Genomic DNA, 11597 nt, shown 5'->3' with positions numbered 1-11597 from the left:
CAGGATTTTTCCCCACACCACTAAGCAATTCTCTAACACCAGTTGGGTATCCTAATGGTCAACTCAGTTCTGATGCTTTCAGCTATAAGATAAATAAGGTCTGAGGCTCTAATGTGAAACCTAGTGACTATAGTTAATAACCCTCTTTGTATTAAGTGAAATTTGCTGAGAATAGAACTTAAATATTCTCACATACACACATGCAGAAAAGATAAATATATGAGGTGATGGGGTGTTAATTAGCTAGTTGAGGAGAATCTTTACAATGGACACATATATCAAATCAGCACAACAAACACTTGAAATATTTTATAATTTTGCATGTCAATTATACTTCAATAAAGCTGAAAAAAAGAAAAAATCTGTTTGCAAAAATTCCCATAAAGTTAAAACAAACATAATAACAAAAATAATACAGTACGAAACATTTGTGAAATGAATTACAGATAAAAGATTAATAGCCTTAGTATATATGAAATTCTTATATAAAACAATAAAACCTCTTTAAAACCCCATGGTGTTAGCAGGTAATTAATGATAATGAAATATTAATGCCAATTAAATAGAGAAAAGATTCTCAACCTCACTAACAATAATAAAAATGCACATTTAAGCAAACTATTTTCTGCATAATGATCATACTGGCCAAGATTTATACAAATGGGTAATACTCAGTGTTGAGGATACGGTGGAACAGTCACTTGGATTGTTGAAGGAAGGAAAATTTGGTTTATTCTTTCCTGGAAATGAATATGTTTCAAAATGTAAAAGGTAAAAACTTCTAAAAGATAGAGGCAAGGAAAATCTATTCGGTATAGCAGCATAGTTTAAAAAGGGGATTACAGGGCGCCTGGGTGGCTCAGTTGGTTAAGCAACTGCCTTCGGCTCAGGTCATGATCCTGGAGTCCTGGGATCGAGTCCCACGTTGGGCTCCCTGCTCAGCAGGGAGTCTGTTTCTCCCTCTGACCCTCCCCTCTCTCATTCTCTCTCTGTCTCTCAAATAAATAAATAAATAAATAAAATCTTTAAAAATAAAATAAAATAAAAAAATAAAAAAATAAAAAGGGGATTACAAACAGCCCCCAACAAAAGTTGAAAAAGATGGCCATAGAAAGTGTTTTTCTTTAAATCACTACCATATGCTGTTACTGAGACACACCTGGATTAACAGACACAAAAAAATTGAAAAGAAATTTTATATATAGAATATATATTAGGTAAAACAAAACAAAATGAAAATGGGTGTAAAAGTAGAATTCTAGCTAAATATAAGATTTATTCTCAGGCCTCTTCAACTCACATGTCTAAGACTAAAAAATATGTCCCTCTGTTCTCTTTCCTTTTTCTCCTGTATTTTGTCTGTTAATTGACAGAACATATCCAAGCTTAGAGAACTGGGACACATGCTTGACTTTCCCTTCACGCTCTCCTGTTTCAATCAATTACCAAGTCTTGACACCGCATTTGGTCTCTGAAGAGATAGTTTTACAGTCCATGATCTGATTTTTAATTAAGCAACTATAGAACAATATAGGTATGGTTCTTTATTATGATTTTTTGATGATACAGTGATTTTCTTCTATTTGTGACCAATGTTTCAAGTCAGGCTGTCTGTCTGTCCGGTTCAACTATGTTATGGGACAGGGATGTGGTTATTTTCAGCAAACCTTTTCAGTTCCTTCCATCACTGTAGAAGATATTTTGTGACTTTTAAAAACAATTGTTACAGGATTGATTTTTGCATGTGTGATGATGTCTGCCATGGTAATATCTCATTTGCCAACTTGGAAATTAGGGATTGATAGATAATTTTGAATATTTTCTGAGACAAATTTATATTCATGATTTCAGTTGTGAACTAAAATGTGTGTCAATTTCTAAGGAAGAGAAAATGAAGACAAAGCCTATCTTTAGAGGTGAAGCTATAACACCTTTATGACCACAGATTTAGAGCATTTAAAAAAAAAGAGAGAGAGGGAAAGAAAGAAAGAAAGAAAGAAAGAAAGAAAGAAAGAAAGAAAGAAGAAGAAGAAAGAAAGAAAGAAAGAAAGAAAGAAAGAAAGAAAGAAAGAAAGAAAGAAAAGGAAAAACAAACAACAGTAAGTAACAAAAAACTCCACTGATCAGATCCATGCCCCACATCGGGGGCAAGGGTGGATATGTGTTGAAATCCCATTGAGTAACTGCAGGGATTTACAGTCTATTTTGATAACCCCAATGTATGTTCACACTGTGCATTCTTAACACCATACACGTTAAAAAAAACAAACAAACACACCTCATATATTGGGTGCTTGGGACCAATTAAAAAGATCAAAATGGCACCAATGGCCCAATCCTCCAGTCTCCCATCTCCTCACAGCCAGATTTGAGGGTCACCCATGGGGTAGATACAGTTTAAAAGTGACATAGTGTAAAATGGCTCCATAAGAACTATGTCTGAAGTATTTTAGGTCCATATCTTGTTAATCTCTGGGAGAGCCATAAAAGTAAGGCTAGATATCACAGTTTCATCCTAATGAAAAAAAAAATTTTTTTTAACACCAACTGTGTTCTAATCCATGAACAGAGCTCTTCACACCTCCATCTGCTTCTGTTAATGGAAACCAAGCCAACTTTTCTCTAAGGCCCCTTTCTCTATGGCATAATTACTGTTGGCTCTAGGAACCATATTTAATAAATCCAACCTTTGTTTTGGGGGGTCTGGGTCATATAACACACACACAGTTAATTTTAGTTAATTTTATAAAATCAATTTATACCCATTATTTAGATCCAAGTACTTTCAATGAATACTAAGGTACTGTAGAAGAAAATTCCAGTTGTATAGTCTAGCATCTGCTTTACTTTTTGTTATCCTAACCACGTTTTGATAACTATAAATAGCTTTAGATTATCTTCCATAGCTAAAGATATAGGCACAAATTTGTTAGGCAAAGAAAATGCAAAAAAAAAAAAAAAAGAATATCAGTCTGTATTTGCACATTAGCAAACAAGAATTATCTCACCCTTACTTCCTCACATGGAAAATTGCATTCTATAATATGGTTAAACACACACACACACACACACACACACACACACACACACACACAAGTGACTGGACTAGATGAAAGGAACAGAGATGATTATTCGTGGAGATAGGAACTGTCCATACAATATTAGAAGTGGTTGCTTTTGACCTGGAGACAAATTCATGAACTAGATGTGAAGCAGGAAATTTTAATATATTCGACAATGAAGTCAGAGAATTTAATGTCTTTGGATGCATACCTAAAATGGAAAAATGTGCATAATAATGGTTTAAATTTTTTTAAAAATCTAGAGACTTTGATTATATCTAGTGTGTAATTAATACATACTGGCTAAAAAAAAGCTAAAGCCATTTCAGACTTTTTAACATTCTCCATGAAGGTGTTGCACACATTTTTTTGTGTGTGATTTATTCTTAGATACTTGATGTTTGCTGAGGTTATGGAAATTTCATTTTTTAAAAAGAATATTTCATTTTAACTGTTGATGGTATGAAGAAACGGAACAGATTTTTGCACATTTATTGTGTGTCCAGAAACCTTGTAAATGGATCGTACTTTAACAATGTATTAAAAAATCCTTTTGAATTTTTTGTGTAATCTCAATCATCATCTGTGAATAAGGTCAGTTTTGTTTGTTTTGTGCTTTACAATCTTATATCTTTTATGTCATTTTCTTGCCTTACATGATTGGTGGATACCTTCAAAAAACAGACAAGAGTGAAATGTTTTTAGCTCATTTGGTCTCAAACTCAGGGGGAATGAATTCAGTGTATCCATAGTCCGATATTTATTCCAAGTTTTTGTACATAACTTTTTATCAGGAAAAAGAATATTGCATTCTATTCCCAGTTTGCTAAGAACATTTATTATGAATAAATGTAAATTTATATTAAACTTTTTTTTCTTGGTGTTTTTCCTTTAGTCTATTAATGTACTGATCACATTAATTTTCTAATGCTTCATTATTGGGATCTCATTGACACGGCAGTTTGGCTTCTAATCAGTTGAGCTATTCTTTCTATACTAACTAAAGACCTCCTTATAAGAGACCCTTTTGTTAATATCAGGAAGTATTGATTACTCTCTCTTCTAACACTCCTTGCTCTTGGTTGCTTTGAAATCCTTAGCCTCTGGGTTTCCCTTCTCTGACTGCTTTTGTCTTCGGTTTCTTCACCCTTTGGTCTTCCTCAGGGCCTTGGAGCTCATCACCTCTTATTGGATCAAGTGTGTGCTGATGACTCCCAAATCTCTGCTTACAATCTAAATTTCTTTTTCTGAGCTTCAGTCACAAATACCCAAGTGCCTACCCCACCTTTCTACTTGGATGACTTACAGATACTCCAAAAATGTTCAAAACAGAACTCGCCATCCTCCAACTTTTCTTCTGTCTCCCCACTTTGCTTCTAAACCTACTCTCCCTCCAGGGATTCCCTCAAGTCCCAACACTCCATGCATCCAGGTGCAAAAGAAGAAGCCTGGATGTGCTGGCTTCTCTTCCTTTTTATAGCCCCAAATCCATCACTGAGACTTACTAATTCTACCTCCTAAATGTTTCTCATAGCCATGAATTTCTATCTATTTCTAGACATTAATCTGGTCAAAGCTATCATTCTCCTCCTGAAAACACTACTACCAAATTTCTTTATTTTCCTTCAGCCTTGCTCTATCCAATAAATTTCTTCCATCCCTCTCTCCTTCCTTCCTTCCCTCCCTCCCTCACTTCCTTCCTTCCTTTTTTCTTTCTTTCTCTTTCTTCCTATAATTTTAAATATTTGTCCTAAATTAAAAATTTTGTCATACAAAATGATTTACCAATAGTTCATTATATATCATTGTTCTTAATATACACACTTTAAAAATTAATAGAATTTAATTCAGAAGTGTGACAGTAATGTTGAAAAGGGCCAAGTATTTTTTTAATGATTTCATTCATTATTTTGGATGTTGTCTGGCAACACCTGAACACTTAATGCCAACAAGACACAAAATTTGTAACTTTGAGTTCATTTCTGATACATTGATGGCTTTTGTCAAAATCATTGGTTCTAGAATACAGAACAGATAACTTTTGTTTACGATTTCCTTATTTAATCTGATTAAATTCAGATTAAAATGATTTTTTACCTATTTTCTGTCTATTAAGGCTAATTAGCCAGCATTATGTCTCTGGCCAAAACAAATAGAACAAGTACAAAGATAAAGAGCAAAACTGAGGAATATGTTTAATCATGGACATGTCACTCAGAGATACTTGAAGAACATTTAGATTGTAATTACAGTAAATTATGAGTGAGAAGACTTTAATGTCAGAAAAGTAATTTGGGTTTTGTTGTCTTTTTGTATTGTTTGATCAGTCCAAAATATAACTTAGCAGTTCCCTCATGAAATTCTAATTATCTATACAATCCAAGGCTAATGTCCCCTTTTTTCTCTTTCCCCAACAGTAATGTTTGCACTTACCTCTTTTGTGTTCACATTACATTTTCTTCTTATTGTTTCTTTCTGTGTTTTCACTATTTTATGGATTTCCTAATGCTTTTTTTTTTTTTTTGTAGTAAACTGTATTGCATTTGGAAATGAGTCTGATCCATAGCAGGCACTCAAGATATAGTTACTGAATTATAACTAAATTTTAGACTAGATTATTTAGATTTATATTATTATTAGGTTATTTCAAAGCTTTCTATGAAAAACAACTAAAATATTTGGATCCAAATGGTATAGTATTTCAGGTGAGGTGATTTTCTTCACAAATCAGTGAAAAAGAATCTGACCTATATTTGCATGCTAATGAATTTGACTTTAACCTTGTAATCATTACCTCAAGTGGAAAATTTGAATTCTTGGCAGTCATAAATAGGAACGCAAACTGTTTGGTTTGGAAATTAGTAGCTCCTTCAGATAAATAAAAACATCTTCATGAAAGTATGTGAGACCATACACTTTAGCAGATCTTTCTGGATTAAGATCAGCATTACAATAAAAGCAGAAAGTTTCCTTAAATATATATATATATATGTGAGACTGTATCCAACAGCAGGAGGTTCTGCTTAAGGCTGGAATTGCAATAAAGGCAGTGAAGATAACTACCAGAAATGGATGCTATTCTGAAAGAGTTTGATTACAAATTTATTAATGAGACACAGTATTAGAAATTTGGATTTTTTTCTGTGGAAATGTTAGCTGGATTGGATATAATCTTTCTTACACTGTCGACAGCAGAATTCATAATTGGAATGTTGGGGAATGTGTTTATTGGACTGGTAAACTGCTCTGAATGGGTCAAGAACCGAAAAATCTCTTTAGCTGACTTCATCCTCACCTGCTTGGCTATCTCCAGAATCACTCAGCTATTGGTGTCATTGTTTGAATCATTTATGATGGGATTAAATCCACCTTTCTATTCCACTTATAAACTAGCAAAACCTGTTACTTTGCTTTGGAGAATAACTAACCATTTAGCCATCTGGTTTACTACCTGCCTAAGCATTTTCTACCTCCTTAAGATAGCTCAGTTCTCCTATTCCCTTTTCCTCTGGCTGAGGTGGAGAATGAACAGAGTGGTTCTTGGAATTCTTGTATTTTCTTTGTTCTTTCTACTGTTTGACTTTCTATTGCTAGAAACATTTAATGATCTCTTCTTGAATATCCATGCAATGGATGAAAGTAATCTGACTTTATATATAAATGAAAGTAAAACTTTTTATATTAAAACCCTGATTCTTCTTAGTTTTTCCTATATCATTCCTATTGTTCTGTCCTTGACCTCATTGCTTCTTTTATTTCTGTCCTTGGTAAAACACATCAGGAATCTGCATCTCAACTCCACGGGCTCCAGGGACTTCAGCACACAGGCCCATAAAAAGGCCATTAAAATGGTGGTGTCTTTCCTCTTCCTTTTCACAGTTCATGCTTTTTCCATACAATTGTCAAATTGGATGCTTTTTTTATTTTGGAACAACAGGAGCACAAAGTTTATCATGTTGGCCGTATGTGTCTTTCCCTCAGGCCACTCATTAATTTTGATTCTGGGAAACAGCAGGCTAAGGCAGACAGCCTTGAAGGTACTACGGCATCTTACAAGCTCCCTGAAAAGAGAAAAACCAATTTCCTCTTTACAGAAAGACCTTCCAAAGCCTTTCCAATGATGAAGACTTAGGAGTCTTTGAGGATCCATTTCACTTCTGGTTTTTTTCTACTGGGTTCCTTTAAACATTGTTGAGCATTATCGAAATTTTCCCTAGAAAAGGTTGCTTTTGCTAATAATTGACACTTGGTCAGCCAATATAATTTTAAAAATATTCACTTTTGTTTAAAACATTGGTTACCAATATCTTAAAATCTCAAAGATCCTTCAAAGAGAATCTAAATTATTTAATTTTATATGCAACAGATGTATGTAATTGTAACTCAGATGTGGGGGAAGAGGCATGTTGTGTTTTAGAAATCGAGATAGATTACAAACTTCACTAGGTAGATGAACTATAAAATGTTGATAGCAAAGTTAATTGAGCAACTAAAGTCATAGATGGGAAAAACATGACCTCGCAGCTTAAAGGTCTAATTTTTTTTCTTTTTTATAAAAAAGCTTTTCATTGTTGTCATTAGAGGTCTTGTTGATAACATGGGAACGAGATGTTGGAAAATAATATTCACAGTGCAAAATAAAATAAACTGGAAACACATGCTTATAATGCTAATCTTAATTTGAAATCCCAAATCATAAACATTTTTGATATATCTTAGCACTTATTAATTTTGCTAAATTCCAGGATATGCAATATTATTTTCAGAGTGGTAGATATTGATATTTCTACCATGCTATGTAATAGAATTAAAAACACAAAAATTATTCTGTAATTTAAAATCACACTCGTTGCTACTATAAAAAGATCATAATTACATTTTGAGAATGATTATGCTTGTGTTTGTGCACATATATTTTGTTGCAATCTGATCACTAGAGTTCTTAGAGAAACAAATAGAAAACAGGTCAATAAAGAAGGCATAGAAAGCAAAATTTATAATAACACTGTATGTTTAGTGTAAATGTTGGATAATATGTATGTGGTGCTGTTTCAACTATAATAATCAAAATTTAGATAAGGTAATGACAAATTGTAAATAAGATTAAGGGTAGGAAAGTTTACTATAAAATTTGAATATAATTGGCGCGAGCCAAGCTACTCATGCTGTTTGACAAGGTCCAAGTATGGGGGACGATCCTGAGAACAGGAGACTCCACAGCTGGCTCCTGCTATTCTCTTTCATTTTGCTTATGGCAATCTTTATAATTGTGGGAATACTTCTGGGGTTTCATGATAAAGTGACTACTCATCTTAGTTACGCCTATCTAAGCAATCATAGTGAAACTAATCCCACGAGGCCCCCCAGGCGCCTCCGAAGCGGCAAGATTCTAAGAAAGGAACAGCTCAGGCTGTTCCACAGTTCACTATATTTCCTGCGCTATAGAACGAAATAGCAAGACGGTCACACTCTGTCTAGCACCTTGCTCTTTGCGTATTGTTTTTTAGTTTTAGCGAAAGTCAATAAGCGGAAATCAATAAAGGTCATGTTAATCATTACAAAGGAAAAATAAAAGAAGGCTATGTCTGTAATCCAGAAAATGATCTAAGATTATCTCAATCAATTGTGAAAAAACATAATCACGTGTTACGAAAGTATGGAAAAACAAAAAAGTCCTAACATATAAATAAAGTTCCTCCGAGGCTGTCAGGAGGAGATGCTTGCAACCTGGACCCTGTGTCTGTGTCTCCTCATTGGCCGACGCCGTCCTTTCCTCCGAGAGACCCACCCGGCTGGAGCTGGACTCCGGCATATAATGGTACAGATTATATCATACAGATGCCGTGCAGGTATGTATAATGGAATTCTTAAAAAATGAAGATTTCTTTCTTAGGGTTTACCTTTGATGTATTCTTTAGGTTGTGTTAAAGGAACAGAAAGTTGTAATTAAATGATGATAAGTGTGTGGGTTGTAAATTAATCTTGTTGGAGCCATAGGTATGGGCACTGCTCTAGGGCTGTTCCCTGGAGCTGAGAAGGATGTTAGAATTATTAACATTTTCCCCGTCCTCTCTCACTGTGTGTAGAAAACTAAACGGCAAACACATCTAGGCTATGTGGTGCTTCTGTGTATCAATAACAATAACAACGTGTGTATAATGGTTTTAATGATAAGAAACATTTTACTCTTTTTACGAAGTAATTTATGTTTTACAAAAGAAAATGTACATGTATTATTTTGGGCACTAACTTAGTCCTGTCACTGTAATTATCTGGCCTTGGTAAAAGGGAATATGCAAATCAAGCTGGGTACATTTAGATCCAGATATTGAGTTTGTTTTGTTTTAGATATTCTTTCATATATATGACTTAAAGATAGTTATATACTCTTTATAAGATGATAACCAAAAATATTATTTAGTTTTTAGTTTCATTAAATTTTTCTTTGGTAGGCAAGATAAAGTAATTGAGCCAGTTTATGAGCAACTCTTGTTTTTAATAAGTGGGCCTTAGGGTAAGTGTGTCAATGTTTAACTAGGAGTAAGTCCATGCTTACCCAGCAAACTGAGGGAGATGGAACTCTAAGGAATAGGGGGCCCTATTCTTTTTTTTTTTTTTTTAAAGATTTTATTTATTTGACAGAGAGAGACACAGCGAGAGAGGGAACACAAGCAGGGGGAGTGGGAGAGGGAGAAGCAGGCTTCCCGCGGAGCAGGGAGCCCGATGCGGGGACTCGATCCCAGGACTCTGGGATCATGACCTGAGCCGAAGGCAGACGCTCAACGACTGAGCCACCCAGGCGCCCCGTAGGGGGCCCTATTCTTGACAAAGAAGTACAGCAAAGGACTAGTAAGAGAAGACAGGGTCATGGGCTGGGGTTATTGCAATTGATGTATTGTCATCTATATATTTGAATAGCAAGTGAGATCAAGCCCTGCGCCTCTACTTTCCCCATAACAAGAGCCTTTGTGGGGGACTCAGCAGCAGCTGAACCACCAGCCAAGAAAAGCCACTCCCAACACGTGCGTTGCCAGTCTCATGCAACCTGGAGAAGAAATACTGGTAATTATATCCTACTCTGGAACCAAAGTTGGAGAAAGTCACTGATGGAGATTGTCACTGATTTCTTGTTAACTATCTTTCTCACCCACCAAATAAATGTTCATTTAAAGAATCTGATGTAGGGATGCCTGGGTGGCTCAGTCGGTTAAGCGTCTGCCTTTGGCTCAGGTCATGATCCCAGGGTCCTGGAATCGAACCCCGCAGTGGGCTCCCTGCTCAGTGGGGAGCCTATCTCTCCCTCTGCCCCCTCCCTGCTTGTGCTCTCTCTCTCTGACAAATAAATAAATAAAAATCTTTAAAAAAAATCTGGTGTAATCACTGCTTGTTTCAATTTATCCACGTAGGTGATTTATAGGAGGGAACAAATAACTTGTTTCTATTGCTGAAATAGTCATGTCTCTGATCCTTAGGTCTGGTACTGGAGGCATCTGATAAGACATAAATCAAGCACAGCAAGACATTTTTGTTGAACTCTAGTGAATGTATCTGTCAGATAGAAACCCATACCTCTACAGATATCAGAGAAAGGCATGCAAATTTCCTCAACGTCTCAGGTGATTTGTCTGTTGTCAGTAGGTGGCTTCTCCTAGCAAGATCTTGATTAGACCCCATCTCCTCTGAGCCAGGGATACCTTTAAGGGACATTTGCATCATCACACAGTCCGTCCCAATTCTGTCATTCGAGATACTAGATATGTTGTCTAGAGTAACCTATGTCCTACTCAGAACCTTAAGACCGATCTTCACAAGAACAAACTGATTTGAAAAGTTTGAAGAATTTGAAAAACATATACAGGTGAACATTTTTGTCTCCTTGTACACTAAATCCCGTGTCATAGACTATAGACTATAGCTTTTCAAATTTTACCTTTTTTCCCCCCATCAATACAAATGCAGCCTCAGGAGACTACAGAAATGCCCAGCCATTCTTACTATGAGCGTGAGACTAATGTTTGCCAGAGTGGAGGTTGGTATTAGTTACATTGGCCCTGTCTTAGGTTTGTCATGAGGAAGAGCCAGTGGGGATGTTTGTCCTCTAAGGATTTTGAAGGAAAACAAACAAACAAACAAACAAACAAACACTATAGTCTTCAGTTCTGAAAATTAAAGGAGTATGCTAAGTGAAACAAACATCTACAAGAGAGCATCACAGCCAGGGAAACACTTGTTGCTGGCTTCTCTGAGACTATTAGGGGATCTAAACCTGTGGGCTTGGGGAGGGAAAGGCAATAGGAAGAGCCAAACTGAAAACCCAGGTATGTTTGTTCTCACCGGAGATGTCACTGGCACAGGGAGGAAACAGGGAGAACTCAAGCCAATTGATAGGAGCTCGTAAGACATTCAGTTGAATCACCTGTATTTACATTCATATAAGCAGTAGTTCATCACTATGTGCGTAGTACTCCCATTTGAATTTGGGCAAAGTAGATTTCTGAATGTATTCTCTCACCATTCCTTAGAAGAAATGTCACT

At 35.6% G+C, this 11597-nt stretch overlaps 1 protein-coding gene and 1 long non-coding RNA gene across 2 annotated transcripts; both read left to right on the top strand.

The window, feature by feature from the left end:
* The first annotated feature begins 6211 nt into the window (after positions 1–6211).
* On the top strand, positions 6212–7183 carry LOC118525468 (taste receptor type 2 member 42-like). Its single transcript, XM_036076218.2, has one exon. The coding sequence runs from the start codon at positions 6212–6214 to the stop codon at positions 7181–7183; it is 972 nt and encodes a 323-aa protein (XP_035932111.2).
* A 1611-nt stretch (positions 7184–8794) lies between these two features.
* Positions 8795–10429, top strand: LOC144382116 (uncharacterized). The gene is made up of 2 exons (XR_013448530.1): positions 8795–8911; positions 9981–10429. It is a non-coding gene; the product is annotated as an uncharacterized LOC144382116 (long non-coding RNA).
* The last annotated feature ends 1168 nt before the right edge of the window (positions 10430–11597 follow it).

The sequence above is a fragment of the Halichoerus grypus genome, chromosome 6, assembly GCF_964656455.1.
Source record: "Halichoerus grypus chromosome 6, mHalGry1.hap1.1, whole genome shotgun sequence".
Lineage (NCBI taxonomy): Eukaryota > Metazoa > Chordata > Mammalia > Carnivora > Phocidae > Halichoerus > Halichoerus grypus.
This window is presented reverse-complemented; position numbering and strand designations above follow the sequence as displayed.

What these genes read in the sequence shown, in the direction of transcription:
- LOC118525468 (XM_036076218.2), top strand. Translation starts at nt 6,212, where the DNA reads ATGTTAGCTGGATTGGATATAATCTTTCTTACACTGTCGACAGCAGAA.